This window comes from Bos javanicus, chromosome 4 (genome assembly GCF_032452875.1).
Source record: "Bos javanicus breed banteng chromosome 4, ARS-OSU_banteng_1.0, whole genome shotgun sequence".
NCBI classification, from domain to species: domain Eukaryota; kingdom Metazoa; phylum Chordata; class Mammalia; order Artiodactyla; family Bovidae; genus Bos; species Bos javanicus.
The window spans coordinates 19,560,851-19,577,629 of record NC_083871.1 but is presented as its reverse complement, the minus strand read 5'-3'; the positions used below and the strand labels follow the sequence as shown (position 1 = coordinate 19,577,629).

General features: G+C 39.2%; 1 protein-coding gene across 1 annotated transcript; it reads left to right on the top strand.

Annotated features, from left to right (window-relative positions):
• Nucleotides 1-14,645: 14,645 nt before the first annotated feature.
• On the top strand, nt 14,646-15,082 carry LOC133246780 (ribosomal biogenesis factor-like). The gene has a single exon (XM_061415406.1). It carries the CDS (start codon nt 14,717-14,719, stop codon nt 15,017-15,019), a length of 303 nt encoding a protein of 100 aa, XP_061271390.1. The 5' UTR covers nt 14,646-14,716; the 3' UTR covers nt 15,020-15,082.
• Nucleotides 15,083-16,779: the final 1,697 nt, after the last annotated feature.

The following is a 16,779-nucleotide window of genomic DNA, read 5'->3' as shown; positions in this document are numbered from 1 at the left end:
GCCGTCCTGAAAGGCTCCATTACTGTATGAGTCCAACTATATGATACTGTGAAAAAGACAGCTGTAGAGACAGTTCAAAGTTCAGCAGTTGCCAGGGGTTGAGGTAAGAATACATAAATGGAATACAAAGGATTTTTAAGGCACTGAAAATACTCTGCTTGGTACCATAATGGTGGATATGTGTCATCATACGCGTGTCCAGACCCATAGGATAAATAGCAAGGCTGAACCATAATGTAAACTGTGGACTTGGGATGATTGTGATGTGTCAGTTTAGGTTCATCAGTTGTAACAAATGTACCGTTTTGGTGGAGGGTGTTGATAATGGGGGTGGGGGTTCATGCATATGTAGGGCAAGGGCTATGTGGGAAATCTTTGTATCTTCCCCTCAAGTTTTCTGTGAACCTAAATCTCTAAAAAATAAAATCTTTTAAATCTTAAAATCTTTTAAATCTTAAAATCTTAAAATGAAGAGAAGAAAGGAAGGTTAAAAAAATCCACTGTGACTTTCAATAAATCTGCAATTCTTTTCCCCTTTGTGTCTCTCGTAACACATGGCCACGGACTATATTTATGATGGTTACAAAAACTTTATAAGTAAATCTCCTTCCCATTTCACACATCTTGATTGTTGCACCGAGGTTTTCTTTGTATCCCCGAGAAGAGTGTCTGTGTCTGTTTTGTTTATCCTTGTATCTCCAGGGCCTGACAGTGTCTGCACTTAATATACCTGCAAGTATTCATTGATTGAATATATAGAACATAATGTGATTGCAGAGGCTTTTGATTTATAGACATTTTCTGAGTGATAGTACAACTTAATTTGTAGATGGTAGTTGAATTTTGAATGAATGTTTAAAAGTGGAAACTCAAGTGCTTATATGTTATTAAAATGAAAATAAAATGCAATAGAATGTTTTTTATAAATACCCAAGGGCTTATATATGAAACATCAATAAACTAGCTATTGAAAAACCCTAATTACTGGCAGTTTACCATGTAGATACTTATATGATGTTTCTACATGGAAGTTACTAATTTGAATTACTCTAGAAAAATAATGTATATAGGCGTTTTTAGTTTATCACTATAATATGGTGATGTACCCCCTCTTACTAGAATCCCACAGTGCCTAATAGTCATGAATAAATTTATAGACATGTTTTTCATATTGAAGCAAAATGACTATGAGCATGAAATATCCTCTTCTTTTAGTTTCCTTACTGCAGGCGAATACAACAAAGGACCTAATGGATAGTGAGAATAAATTACTATATGGAGAAATAAGAACTGTATGCCTATTACTAGTTTTTAGGTCCATAGACAAGGAAACAAAAATAGATCATACTGCTGGTCCATATTGGTATAAAATATAATTTTAATTCTAGTTTTAAAGTTGATTTTCAAATAAGTGTAATTTTTGAATTCAGCTAAATGTTGCCAGGAGAAGAAAATGAGTTTGGTATTTGCTGGCATATCAATTTGTAAACATGATCACAGATCATAAATTGCAAGAAATACAGTGCTGTTTATTTTTTAGATTGCAGTGAGAATTAGTTCACTGGAAAGAAAACAGAAAGGCATTTTAGCTAATTTGTATTGCTTCTTAAAAGCACAAACCTAATAAAATAGTATGTTAGGAAAGAAAAGCTTAGAAAACAAAGAACATGGAGAAACATTGAATAATCAGACTGCTAGGGATAAAAAGTAAAGCTTAAGGTATTAGCAGGATTAATTTTGCTCTTGCTTTCTGTAATGGATAGGGAGGGGAGAGAAGGGAGCTCTTGTTTAAATGTGCAAGGCTGTTTACATGGGTTATCTCACTTTTTATCCTCACATCAGTCCTTTTGGGCTGCTGTTGTTTTACTAATTTCAATATCAAAAAAATAAAGTTCAAGGAGGCTGGTTAAGTAAGTCGCACTACCATCTTATAAAAGCAGGCATTTGAATCTAGATCTACATAGCTCCAAAGTCCTTCCTCTTGCCACTATTTTCAGCTGTGCTCATCAAGGGGTGCCAGTAATTTGAGTCCTGACGCCACAGGCACAATGATCTGGTATTAAGAATCTACAACCTGGTGGGAATGACTTAAATTTGCCTTAACTGTAGCTTAACTTTGCCTTTGAGTATTTTTATTCCTATATTAACAGATGAAGAAATTGGAGTAGAGAAGTTAAAGGAAATTATGGTTACACAGGACACAAATTGCTGAAATGGAATTTGAAATCAGAAATGGTAACTCCAGAGCACACAAACTTAACTACTGTGCTAAAATGTCAGGCCTTATGGAAGAGGAAATATAATCCTTTCTCCCTACCACAGCTTTCATTATCTCCTGGTGATTTATGGGAAGGTGGCTGAGGATAAGGGGGCGAAGTGGGGAGGGGAGTGTAGAGGGAAGAGAACTCAAATGCAGTTCTTTAATTAATTACTTTGGTGTTTGTTTCATGCCTCTTACCTGCTTTTGATATATGTTGTGGGAGACAGGAAAACAAAAGGTATATTTGGATAGTGATAAATAGGAATATAAGGTATAAGGCTTTTAGCATGAGGTATGCAAGCTGGTAGTCAGAGATAAGACTGAAATGTGTGTTGAGGACAGATCAAGAAAGGAAGAAAAGATAAGAGTGGATTTTATATGGTGGTTGAAGAGAAACATTTATGATGGATACAATTAGAGATTTGCTTTTGGAAGATTAATCTGGCATAACTGTACATGTGAATTTGAGAGAGGAGACATTGGGATCAAAGTCCAACTGAAAAGCTATTTAAAAAATAATTTAGACTACATGAATTTATTAGGGAAATAATACTTGTTAAAACAGAAAAATCCCCCTATGTTAGTCATCTCAGGCTGCCATAACAAAACCATACACATAATGGTTTAAACAAAGGAAATGTATTTTCTTGCAGTTCATTCTGGAAGCTGGAAGACTGAGATTAGGGTGCCTGCAAGGGTTGGTTTCTGGTGAGAACACTTCCTGGGAGGTAACCTTCTCTATGTTATGACATGGCCGAGGGAGAGACAGCAAATTCCCTGGTGTCTCTTTATGAGGCCACTAACGCCATCATGAGGGCTTCCCTGGTAGCTCAATGGTAAAGAATCCACTTGCCAATGTAAGAGACACAGGGGACGCAGGTTTGATCCTTGGCTTGAGGAGATTCCCTGGAGAAGGAAATGCAACCCACTCCAGTATTTTTGCCTGGAGAATCCCACTGACAGAGATGCCTGGCGGGCTCCAGTCCACGGAGTCACAAAAGAGTCAGACGTGACTTAGCGACTAAACAACAACAATGCCATCATGAGCCCCACTCCTAACCCCTTCTAACCCTAATCACTTCCCAAAGGCCCCATATCAAATACTATCATACTGGAGTTTAGGGCTTCAACATATACATTATGGGGGAATATAAACATTCACTCCATTATACCCCACATCTTCATGGCTTAACTGAATAGAATTTAATGAAGTTTGACATGTTTTCCTTGGTGGGAAGTTTTCAATATGGGTCATGTTCAAAGTTGAGATTGATCCCTGCATGATGCATAATAGTTTCTACAGCAAGGAGTGAGTGTAGTTTTTTCTATGCTAGGTCTGAACATATCTCCTATTAGAGACTTAAGAATTATGAGATGAATTCTCTGCCTCCCACATACTCAATAATATAATATATTATCGTGTATGATACCAGGTAATCCCAGGAAACATACCCATTCAGAAAGAAGAGTAGGAACACACATCAGTCTCTGGTCCATTATGGCTCTGAAATCTCTCCATGGTATGAGAGTCCCCTTCCCTAGGGGTAGGGAGTGTCCCTTGATTGGGTAATTCTAGTTTCTGGGAGATGCGTCTCAGTCCATTGTTCTCTGTGTTTCTTAGGTCTTTTCTTTTAAAGAGTACTTTTCAGTATTCCCCTTGGTCTCACCTAAAATAAATACTGGAGAATATGCCCTCCCTGGGTACTTAGTAAATTTTTTTGAACCTGCTTTTTGTCTGAGGAAAGTTAGAGGCCAGGGGTTGTTCTAAGACTCTAATGTTCTCACATATTTCTAGTCTAGGTTCATGATTTATCTGACAGAAAAATGCTCTTGTAAACTTAATAGGCATTTAATCTGATTCCAGTGACTTTTACATGCCTATCACACACCTGCAGCTCTTTTAAAGACATAGATAGGTTTACTACATATCTTTTCTTTCTAACCACCTTCTTCTCTCTATTACTCTCACTCTCATCTCATTATGATCTCTTAGTGTTTCACCTTAATTGGAGTACCTTGGACTTATCAGACTCCGACAGCAGAAACATACCCTTAATTTATTTACCTTGGGGCATTTTGTCCAACTGAAAGTATTTACTGGGTGCCAACTCAATTTATGCACAAACCTTAGCTTTGATATTTGCCAGAGGCTCAGTTTTAATCAGTTTTAATTCACTGTTTTACTATTTGAGTTTGAAGAGAGTTACCTCTTTCAACTCTACAAATCACTGAATTTCTGCATTCTCTCTAAATCATATATTTCTGTTTCTTACCAGCCAATTCTTTTCACGAGCTTCTCATTTTCCTGTGATATCTCACTGAATGTAGGCAATGCCAACTAGAACGTGTTGCTAAACTTCATTTTCCAAACTTTTCCTTTAGGATCACAGTTTGTTAGGTATGTAATCTTCTATATAAGTTATTTCAGGGAACAGGTCTGCCAGATGTTTTGCCATGGCATAGTTTTTAGACAAACATATTTTCAGACTCTGAAAAGACTTTCCTTTTCACCTATTGCCTGAACCCAGTGCCACATTTGTAGATCAAATTGCCAACATTCACTGGATTATAGAGAAAGCAAGAGAATTCCAGAAAACAATCTACCTCTGTTTCATTGACTATGCTAAACCCTTTGACTGTGTGGATCATAACAAACTGTGGAAAGCTCTTAAAGAGATGGGAATACCAGACCATCTTACCCATCTCCTGAGAAACCTGTATGAGGGTCAAGAACCAACAGTTAGAATCCTGTATGGAGCAACTGATTGGTTCATGATTGAGAAAGGAGTACAATGGGGCTGTCTCCTGTCATCCTGTTTGTTTAACCTATATACTTAGCCCATCATGAGAAATGCTGGGCTAGATGATTTACAAGCCACAGTCAAGAATGGCGGGAGAAACATCAACAACCTCAGATAGGTGGATGCTACCACTCTAATGGCAGACAGTGAAGAGGAAATAAAGTGCCTCTTGATGAGGGTGAAGGAGGAGAGTGAAAGAGTAGGCTTAAAGCTAAATATTAAAAAAAAAACTAAGATCGTGGCATTCAGCCCCATTATTTCAAGACAAATAGAAGGAGAAAAGGTGGAAGTAGTGACAGTTTCTTCTTGGGCTCTAAAATCACTGCGGATGGTGACTGCAGCCATGCAATCAGAAGACGATTGCTTCTCAGCAGGAAAGTGGTGACAAACCCAGACAGTGTGTCAAAAAACAGACATTACTCTGCCAACAAAGGTCCATGTAGCCAAGGCTGTGGTCTTCCCAGTGGTCATGTACAGTTGTGAGAGCTTGACTACAAAAAAGGCAGAATGCCAGAGAATTGATGCCTTCGAACTGTGGTGCTGGAAAAGACTCCTGAAAGTCCCTTGGACAGCAAGGAGATCAAACCAGTCAATCTTAAGGGAAATCAACCCTGAATATTCACTGGAAGGACTGATGCTGAAGCCCAGTCTCCAGTATTTTAGTTGTCTTATGCGAACAGCTGCCTCATTGGAAAAGTCCTTGATGCTGGGAAAGATTGAGGGTTGAGATGACTGGATGGCATCACCAATGCGATGGAAATGAACTGGGGCAAACTGCGGGAGAAGGTGAGGGACAGGGAGGCCTGGCGTGCGGCAATCTGTGGCATCGAAAAGAGTTGGACACGACTGGGCAACTGAACAACAACAACAATTGTTTTGGCAGCACCTGACTGGAAGGTACTAATTTTTACATTTTTCAGGATAGGCTAGATTATGACATAGAAACGAAACTCCTAAATATCAGTGGCTTACTAAACCAAATTTGTTTTTCTTTTATGCTACATGCTTACTGTGAGTTGGGTAAGAGGTTCTGTTCATAGTAGTCACTAAGGAATCAAGGCTAGTGGAAATTTCAACCAAATACTTTCTTCCAAAACCATAGGGTAGCCCACCTGTTCTCATTTTTTTGGTTATTTCCCAGTCTTAGCACTGAAAACCCTGCTTCCAATGAACCCAGTCAAACCAGAACAGTGTTTCTGGTATTGTTCTGGTCTTTCATCCAGAACTCCTGTGTCCTAGGGAATCGCTCAGTTCTGGGGAAATTGAGGTAACTGGTCACCTGACACAATCAGTACAGCAGTGGGAAGGAAACGTTATTCTTAGGCCATCAGACCAAAAATGACACCTGCCACTGTTCCTTCCTCTCATTAGTCAGTGTGAGTCGGATGGCATTGTCTCAGATCAAAGTGGGCAGAGAAGAGCAACTGACCATGTGTTTACAAGGCAGAGTCAGAAATGTTTGGTGAACAGTGCAAACTACCACAGGAAGAAGACAAAGTAGTTTAATAAGCAGCTGGTTAGATCATAACATATAAAAGAAATGGGTGGCAGTTTAAGATATTAAAACATATGAAAAGTTATACACATAAAATCAATATAAATATGATAAAAGCTGGTATTTAAAAAGGAACCTAGAAAATAAATTAGATCCCAAAGATAACAGATCTGCTTATGAACTATAAATTTAGCAACAAATACTTTCTTGGTTCTAGTTAGTATGTATACATGTACATGTGGTGGTGGATATAATACATGTAGAATTTTAAGCTCAGTTACTCTCTGAGAATTTTGTAGAATATATGAGCAATGAATGCAAATCAGTCACTTGTAAAAGTTTCTCTTTCTGAGCTCTGCCAATGTGAGAATGAACTAAGAATTTCCAAATTTACCAGTTACTAGAGTATAGGTGCAGAATAGTGTCTAATCATTTATTCATCTATCAACTTATTCAGTAAGTATTTATTTAGTGACATAAACTGTGGATATAGGGAGAGAACATGTAAGGAGGTAGACAGAAAATGCTCCTCTTCTCATTGGAGGAGACAGATAAACAGGTAAATATGTTAGATTGTGATAATTACTGTGAGGGGAATGAACAGGATGACTAGATAGAGAACAAAGAGAGAGGGCACAGAACGGGTAGGAAGTATTTTGATTCGAATCATAGGGAAATTTCTCTGTGAGGAATTATATAGTAGGAATAAGCTGCCAAGGGAAGAGCTGGAATAGCTTTATAGCCACAAGTGTTACCAAGTACAAAGACGCTGAGGTTGCAGTAGTGCAGTAGTAGTGTTAATCGCTCAGTCATGTCCGACTCTTTGCTTCCCCATGGACTGTAGCCCACCAGGCTCCTCTGTCCATGGAATTCTCCAGGCAAGAATACTGGAGTGGGTTGCCATTCCTTTCTCCAGGGGATCTTCCCAACCCAGGGATCGAACCTGGGTCTCCTACATTGCAGGCAGATTCTTTATTTTCTGAACCACCATGGAAGCCCTGAGGATTCAAAGAGGAACCAAATAAAGCCAATATGGTCAGAGTATAGCCTTGGGAAAATTGATACAAAAAGAAGTGGAAGAAGAGGTAAGAGCCAGGCCAGGGTAAAGAGTTTGGACTTTATTTTGATCATAGATTTTTATTCAGTAAGTGATATGATCTACTTTTTGTTTTACAAAGAATAATCTGATTGCTGTTTGGAGTATGGATGGAAGAAGGCAAGAAAAAAAGTAAGGAGGCTAGTTACAAGACACTTTAAACAATCTTGGTGAGACATAGTGGACTTTGAATTAAGGGGGTGGCAATGGGTATGGTGGGGCTTCCCTGGTGGCTCAGCAGTTAAGAATCACCTGCCAATGCAGGAGACATGGTTTGATCCCTGATCTGGGAAGATGCCCTGGAGAAGGAAATGGCAATCCACTCCAGTATTCTTGCCTGGGAAATCCCATAGACAGAGGGGCCTCATGGGCTATAGTCCATGGTGTCATGAAGATTCAGACACGACTTAGTGAACAAACAGCAGCAACAACAAAAATGGGTATGGAGAGAAAAGGATAGATTTTAGATACAATGTGGAGGTAGTAGCAGTGGGATCTGATGATGAATGTGATGGTAAAGAATCTGCCTGCCATATAGGCGACCTAGGTTTAATTCTTGAATTGGGAAGATCCACTGAAGAATAGAATGGCTACCACTCCAGTGTTCTCACCAGGAGAATCCCATGAACAGAGGAGCCTGTTGAGCTACAGTCCATGGGGTTGCAGAGTCAGACACGACTGAGCAACTAACACTGACTGATTGACTGAAGAAGGAAAAGAAAGAATAGGATCAAAGATTACTCTTTAGTTTTTGGGCTTTAGCCATCTACTGTGTGGATATACCCTTTACTGATCTATCAGAAACCTGGAAAGAAACAAGATCTGTGGGAAAATCAAGAATTCTGCTTAGATAGTTTGATTTACTTGTTGGACATCCAAGTGGAAATATCAAGTAAGCACTTAGATACGTGGTTCTGGAGACCTGGAGAGATATACGTAATGACACTCATGAGACATCAACATATTGGTGTATTGTAAGGTAAGGTAGTGGTTAAGGAAACATAGGGAGAATGTGCAGATATGAAAGAAAAGAAGTCCTGTGCTGATTTGGAGGCACTCCAAGATTTAGAGACTTTGTAGAGAAGATAGAACAGAAAAGGAGACTGAGAAGATCCAGCTGTAACACAGAGTGTAGTGTACTGAACATGGATAGAGGAGACTGTTTTAAGGGAGTGGTGGTGGTGGTAGTGAATTGTGCTATTGCTGCTGAAAAGTTCAATAAAGAAAAAAAACAACCATCAAATTTGTCAACATGAGAACTGCAACAAGAGCAATCTCTATGGAATAGGTTGAGGGATGAGTGTAAAATGAGGAAATGGAGACAGTGGGTGTAGATAAAATCTCCAGGCATAAAGTAATCATATCAAATATAAACAGCAGTAATATAATTAAATTGTTAACTTAATATACCCCAGTAAACAAAAATATTACCAATTCATAATTATATCACTTATCTCTAGATGGAAATTAATTACAGAAGGTGATAGTGTAATTGGCCCTAAAAATGGGAGGCCCAAGTCCAGAAATCTACCAGTTATTCCAATAGTCTCAGAGGGAGGGTGACAATGAACCTAGAGAGAACTGCTGTCATCACCATAGAGACGGCTTTGGTGAAGAGCAAGGAGAATTCTTCATAGTTCACTATTGTCTGAGTGAAAATTACCTTCATTAGGTTAAATTTTATTTCTCTTTCCTTTGATTTCTTGCCTCCCAAACAACCATCTGACTAATAAAATTCTGTGTCCCAAAGTAACTGATACCAGAGAGAAGGGAAAGAAAAACAAAGAGGAGTTTTGATGGAAGGCAGAATGAATGGAAGGATTCATTTTGGAGATGAGATGTTTCTGGTTTCCATTTTTGTTTTTTCTCCCTAAGAAGAAAATAAAGAAGATAGTATGCAATCACACAGCGAAATATGTAGTAACAGACCAAGTGTGGAGCTTGGGTTGCCATAACAGCGTACCACACACTGGATGGTTTAGACAACAGAAATTTATTTTCTCACACTTCTGGAGGTTGGAAATCCAAGATCAAGGTGCCAGGAAATTCAGTTTCTGGTAATATGTCTTTCCCTGGCTTGCAGATTGCCTTCTCCCTGTTCCCTTTCATGAACTTTATTTTGTGTGTGTGTGTGTGTGACGAGAAATCTCTGATGTCTTTTCCTATTCTTATAAGAACACTAGTCCTACCAGATAAGGGTTCTACCCTTATGATCTCATTTAACCTTCATTACCTAAAGGCCCTATCTCCATATACAGTCACTTTGAGGGTTTGGGCATATGAATTTGAGGGGAACACTATTCAGTTCATAACAAATGGTTTTACTCTTAAAAAAGGAGGATGCATTTTCTATTGACTAGATAATAATCAATAGAAATTATTGAAAAATATGAAAGGATTGTGTAGCCATATTACAGTTTGACTACATTTCAAAGCAAGACAGCAGCATGGGAGTGGGAATTCATATAAAGGCCAGAGGTTAAATAGATTTGAAAATTGGAATAGTAGACATAAACAAGAATGTCCAGGAGTATGGGGGAGATGTGGGCAAGAGAAAATATTGTTAATGTGGGCTTCTTTAAAATGGTTGGCCACTGGATTTAAACTAACGCTTTCCTAAATTTTTTCATGTCAATGGCAGGAAAATGACAAAGCAATGACAATTTTTGTAGCATTTTGAGGCATCTATATGGGTCTTGGTGGAAAAAATTTATATTATCAATTTTACATTTTAGTAACATATACTTAGGGAGAATAATGAATAGAAAATACTACAGAAGATATTACTTTTGAATTTGTTTGCAATTCTAAATAAAATCCTTTAAAATGTCTTAATGAAAAATTTCAGTTTGTTTTCTGAGCATATCATTTTTAATATCAGAATTTTTTCCCTTTAGAATAGCCATATGCCATTATTGATTAAGACTTTTAAGTGGTGATACATTTAAATTCTTGATAGTCATTATTGATATAATAAGTAAGTATATAATAAAAATTAAAATAGAATTTTTAGGACATTTGTAGGAATTGAAATCAGTTTCAAAAATGATTTTAAAAAGTTTTTTTTCACTGGCAAATGTAATATTGGACTTTCTCTAAAATAGTAAAGAGATTGAAATCCAGTTAAACTTCTCCAGACCAAGAATTTAAATGCATTTGCATTGTTAGAAGAATCTTCCTGTCACTAGCTTGGTGGCTGCAGAAGGGACAAATTAACCATGACTTATTTAGGAGGACATTTTGGGATGTAGTCTCCATCTGTGCCTGCCCAGGGTTCTGCCTGACCTCTTCACTCCAAATCCTGGAGCATGGGCTGTATTACCTGATTGACTGGAACACAAACTCCTTCAACAGCTTCCTAAGCCACTTGTGGGGAATGGGCAGTGACTGAGTGCTGAAACACTTGAGGATGTCCAAGTGATAGAACACAGCCTTGTCCATGCTCATCATTGTGTGACAGAATGGGAGGCACCAAGGGTTACTCATTTTTTGTGGGCAGCACTTGAGTTGCCTCCTGAGGAGCCCCAGAGAAGGCTGCTATCTGCCAGGGTTTACCAAATGGAATAGTGGTCGATCCAGACCCCACCATACTTCTTGAAGATTAAATAGAACATCATTTTAGGTAGCTCTAAGTTTTGCAAAGAGACAATTATAATAAAATCAGAAGAGGGATGATGGTTTCAAGAACTAGGAGAAGTTGTAATGAGGAAAAAGAATAGGTTCATTCTACTCAGAGCTTACATTCTAAAAATTCTGTCCATGTCCCCCGCTTTGTGCTTAAAATATAAAAAACACAAAATGATGTGTTTATTCAGACCAGTGGATCATCCAACTCAATCCTTTTATATACTAGCACCAAGAAATATTTTATAGGAAAACATAATTCTTTCCAAGCAAGGAATAATACCAAATTTGCTTAGTTAAAAAAAAAAAAAAACAAGCTATCTATTGTAGATAAGTCATCTGTGTATTTGTGTCAGTCTTCTTGAATATAATGTAGTACTCGTCTGGTAGTAGCCAATATACATTTTAAACAGCTTTATTGAGATGTTATTTGCATACTATGCAATTCATCCTTGTAAAGTGTATAATTCCATGATTTTTCATATGTTCACAGAGATGTGCAACTGTCACCACATTCAATTTTAGAGCATTTTCTTCACCTCAGGAAATAACTCTGTAACCTTTAGCTATTATCATCCTACTGCCCCATAACTTTCTTAGCTCTAAGCAACCAGTAATTTACCTTCTGCCTGTAGATATTGCCTATTCTGGCCTTTCAAATGAATGGAATCATATAATATGGAGGCTTTTGTGACTAACTTTTTTCACTTAGCATAATGTTTTTTTTAAGATTCATCTGCTGCTGCTGCTAAGTCGCTTCCGTCGTGTCCAACTCTGTGCGACCCCATAGACGGCAGCCCACCAGGCTCCACCCTCCCTGGGATTCTCCAGGCAAGAACACTGAAGTGGGTTACCATTTCCTTCTCCAATGCATGAAAGTGAAAAGTGAAAGTGAAGCCGCTCAGTCGTGCCCAACTCTTAGCGATCCCATGGACTGCAGCCTACCAGGCTCCTCCATCCATGAGATTTTCCAGGCAAGAGTACCGGAGTGGGTTGCCATTGCCTTCTCCATTAGATTCATCTAAGTTGTACCAAAAGGCTTCCCTGGTGGTTCAGACAGTAAAGAATCTGCCTGCAATACATGAGTGAAAGTTGCTCAGACGAGTCTGACTCTTTGCGACCCCATGGACTGTAGTCTGTGGAATTCTCCAGGTCAGAATACTGGAGTGGGTAGCCTTTCTCTTCTCCAGGGGATCTTCCCAACCCAGGGATGGAACCTAGGTCTCCCACATAGCAGGCAGATTCTTTACCAGCTGAGCCACTAGGGAAGCTCAAGAATACTGGAGTGGGTTACCTATCCCTTCTCCAGTGGATCTTCCCGACACAGGAATCGAACCAGTGTTTCCTGCATTGCAGGCTGATTCTTTATCAGCTGAGCTACCAGTGAATCACACAGTACAGGAGACCCTTGTTCAGTCTTGGGTTGGGAAGATCCCCTGGAGAAGGGAATGGCAACCCACTCCAAAATTCTTGCCTGGGAAATCTCATGAACAGAAGAACCTGGAGGGCTACAGTCCAGGCAGTCACAAAGAGTTGGAGACAACTGGGCGACTAACACTTTTCAAACTGTACCCCAAAATGTACAAACTACCATACACTTGTGCTCATTTCACATGCTGGCAAGGTTATGCTGTAAATCCTTCAAGCTAGACTTCAGCAGTACTTAAATGGAGAATTTCAAGATGTATAAGCTAGGTTTAGAAAAGGCAGAGGAACCAGAGATCAAATGTCAACATTCCTTGGAACATGGAGACAGCAAGGGAGTTCCAGAAAAACATCTACTTCTGCTTCACTGACTATGCTAAAGCCTTTGTGTAGATCACAGCAAACTGGGGAAAAATTCTTGAGAAGATGGGAGTACCAGACTACCTTACCCCTCTTCTGAAAAACTTGTAAGTGGGTCAAGAAGCAACAGTTAGAACTGAACATGGAACAACTGACTGCTTCAAAATTGGAAAAGGAGTCCAACAAGGCTGTATATGTCACCCTGCTTGTTTAACTTCTATGCAGAGTACATCATGTGAAATATGAGGCTGGATGACTCACAAGCTGGAATAAAGATTGCCAGGATAAATATTAACAGACTCAGATATGCAGATGAAACCACTCTAATGGCAGAAAGTGAAGAGGAGCTAAAGAGCCACTCGATGAGGGTGAAAGAGCAAAGTGAAAAAGCTGGTGTGAAAATAACATTCAAAACACTAAGATCATGGCATCTTGTCCCATCACTTTATGACAAATAGAAGGTGAAAAAGTGGAAGCAGTGACAGGTTTTATTTTCTTGGGCTCCAAAATTGCTCAAGATGGTAACTGCAGCCATGAAATGGAAAGACTCTTGCTCCTTGGATGAAAAACTATGACAAACCTAGGCAGTGTATTCAAAAGCAGAGATTGCTTTCTGACAAAGGTCCATATAGTCAAAGCTACGGTTTTTCCAGTAGTCACGTACAGATATGAGAGCTGGACCATACAGAAGACGGAGAGCTGAAGAATCGATGCTTTTGAATTGTGGTATTGGAGAAGACTCCTGAGTGTCACTTGGACCACAAGGAGATCAAACCAGTCAATCCTACAGGAAATCAACCTTGAATATTCATCGCAAGGATTGTTGCTGAACAATCAGTTTGGCCACCTGATTTGACTCATTGGAAAAGACCCTGATGTTGGGAAGGATTGAGGGCAGGAGGAGAAGGGAATAGCAGAGGATGATATGGTTAGATAGCATCACTGACTCAATGGACATGAATCTGAGCAAATTCTGGGAGATAATGGAGGACAGAGGAGCTGGCTTGCTTCAGTCTGTGAGGTTGCAAAGAGCCAGACATGACTTAGCAACTTAGCAACAACAACAGCTGTACTATTTATCAATACTTCTTCTTTTTATGGCCAAATAATATTTCATTATATGAATATACTACATTTTATTTTTGCATTTGTCCACTGACTGATATTTGGGTCTCCCCCTGACATTTTGTCTACTATGATGAATGCTGCTATAAGTATTCCTACACAAGTTTTTGTGTTGGCATATATTTTATTGCTCTGGGGTGTATATCTAAAAGTTGAATTGCTGGGTCATGTGGTAGCTCTGTGTTTAATCATTTGAGAAACTACAAGAATGTTTTCTAAAGTGACTGAAGTATTTTATATTCTCATCAACAGTGTGTGGGTGCTCTGATTTCTCTACATCCTCATCAGCTCTTGTTATTATCTGACCTATTAATTCTTGCCATCTCAGTGGGTGTGAAGTGGTATTTCATTTTGTTTTCGATTTGCAAACTTTCTGTTGACTAATGATATTGAGAATCTTTCCATATGCTTATTGGCTATTTGTATATCTTCTTTAGAGAAATGCTCATTTAAAAAACCAGGTTCTGGCAGATGGCGTTACCTGGAACCTGAGAGGCTATACAAGGGTGTCGGAGGCCTGGTGAGAGACAATGGCCAAGAACAAACTAAGAGGGCAGAAGTCCAGGAATGTATTCCACATAGCCAGCCAAAAAAGCTTTAAGGTTAAAAATAAAGCAAAACCAGTTACCACTAATCTTAAGAAGATAAACATTGTGAATGATGAAAAAGTTAACAGAGTGAATAAAGCTTTTATAGATATACAGAAGGAACTGGCAAACTTCTCAAAAGGCCTTTCCCTTGAACCTCTGCAGAAACAACTGATACCTCAGCAGTGTCATGAAAATGTACCAGTTAATGTTGGTGAAGCTACCAGATTAATGGCTCAGTTGTAATATACCAATGATGCATCAAATTCCCCAAAAAGACCAATAAATTTAATCTTTTATAAAAAAAATAAAAAATAAAAAACCAGGTTCTCTCTCTTTTTTTTTTTTTTTAAATGAGCTGTAATAATTCTTTACATAACCTAGATGTAAGGTCCTTATCACATATGTGATTTAAAAGTATTTTCTTTCATTGTATTATATATGTTATGTTTTTTATTTTTTTTAATGGTGTCTTAGAGAAGGAAATGGCAACCCCCTCCAGTACTCTTGCCTGGAAAATCCTGTGGACGGAGAAGCCGGGTAGGCTATAGTCCATGGGGTCGCAAAGAGCGACACGACTGAGCGACTTCACTTTCACTTTGAAGCACAAAAATTTTAAATTTTGGGCTTCCCTGGTGGTCCAGTGGCTAAGACTCCACACTCTCAATGCAGGAGGCCCCAGTTTGATCCCTGGTCGGGAACTAGATCCCCCATGCTGCAACTAGGAGCTCGAATGACACAACTAAAGATCCCCTGTGCCACCCCATGCCATAACGGAGATTGAAGATCCCATGTGCCACAACTAAGACCGGGTGCGGCCAAGTAAATAAATAAATATTTAAAAATCCTTTGAATTTTAATGAAGTTATTTTTTTTCTTCTGTTGCTCATGATTTTAGTGTCATATTTAAGAATTCTTTGTCAAATACTGTGTTTTCTATGAATTTTATAGTTTCAGCTTTTACATTTAGGGACTTTGATCCAGTTTGAATTGTTTGGTATCTGTTGTTAGGTAAAGATGTTTTGATTACCTACTATTTATCTAGTTGGTGAGGGAGGTATCCTCTATCATAAATAGTATGAGATGGCTGAACACATAATATCTAGCACTGGACAGATGAAATCCAATAGAAGATTGTCAATCAATCATGCTTGCAGCCCCAGAGAGGACACAGCATATCATACAGAGCCACATGGGGGCTGCACTTGAGAATAGTAAGGATAAGCAGAGGCTGTGGGAGCCAGACTTTGGAATATCCAGAGGATGAGGTGATCACTGGCTCCCACGGGAGATCATTGGCTTGGTTGTGATTGGCTTGTTTAAATTTCATGGACTGGCAAGGAGATAAAGCCCATTAGACTGAGGATGGAGTGTGTTGTACCTGGTGCAGCTGACAGAGGAACTAGTCAGATGGGAAACCTTTCCTGTGGGGTGGGGGGCATATCTCACAAGAACAAGGAATCTTATGCTTAAGACTTTGGGGCCCTGCAAGGCTCAAAGAAGTCAACGCAGCACAGGAAATGTTAGACTTTGTAATGTGCTGTGCTTAGTCACTCAGTCGTGTCTGACCCTTTGCAACCCCATGGACTGTAACCCGTCAGGCTCCTCTGTCTGGGGGTGGGTTGCCATGCCCTCCGCTAGGGGATCTTCACAACCCAGGGTTGGAACCCAAGTCTCCTGCACTGCATGTGGGATTCTTTACCATCTGAGCCACTAGGCAAGCCCAAGAATACTGGAGTGGGTAGCTTATCCCTTCTTCAGGGGGTCTTCCTGATGCAGGAATCAAACCAGGGTCCCCTGCATTGAAGGCAGATTCTTTACCAGGTGAGCTATCAGGGAAGCCCAGATTTTGTAATACCAGAAAACAATTCTTTTGTATGTGGCCATCCAGTTGTCCCAACACCATTTGTTGTAAAAATTATTCCTTCCCCATTGAATGGTCTTGGCAACCTTGTTGAAAATCAGTTGTCCCACAGATGTATGTGTTCAGTTCTGGATTCTCAGAT

Coding starts and splice junctions, on each gene's coding strand:
- LOC133246780 (XM_061415406.1), top strand. CDS start 14,717: ATGGCCAAGAACAAACTAAGAGGGCAGAAGTCCAGGAATGTATTCCAC.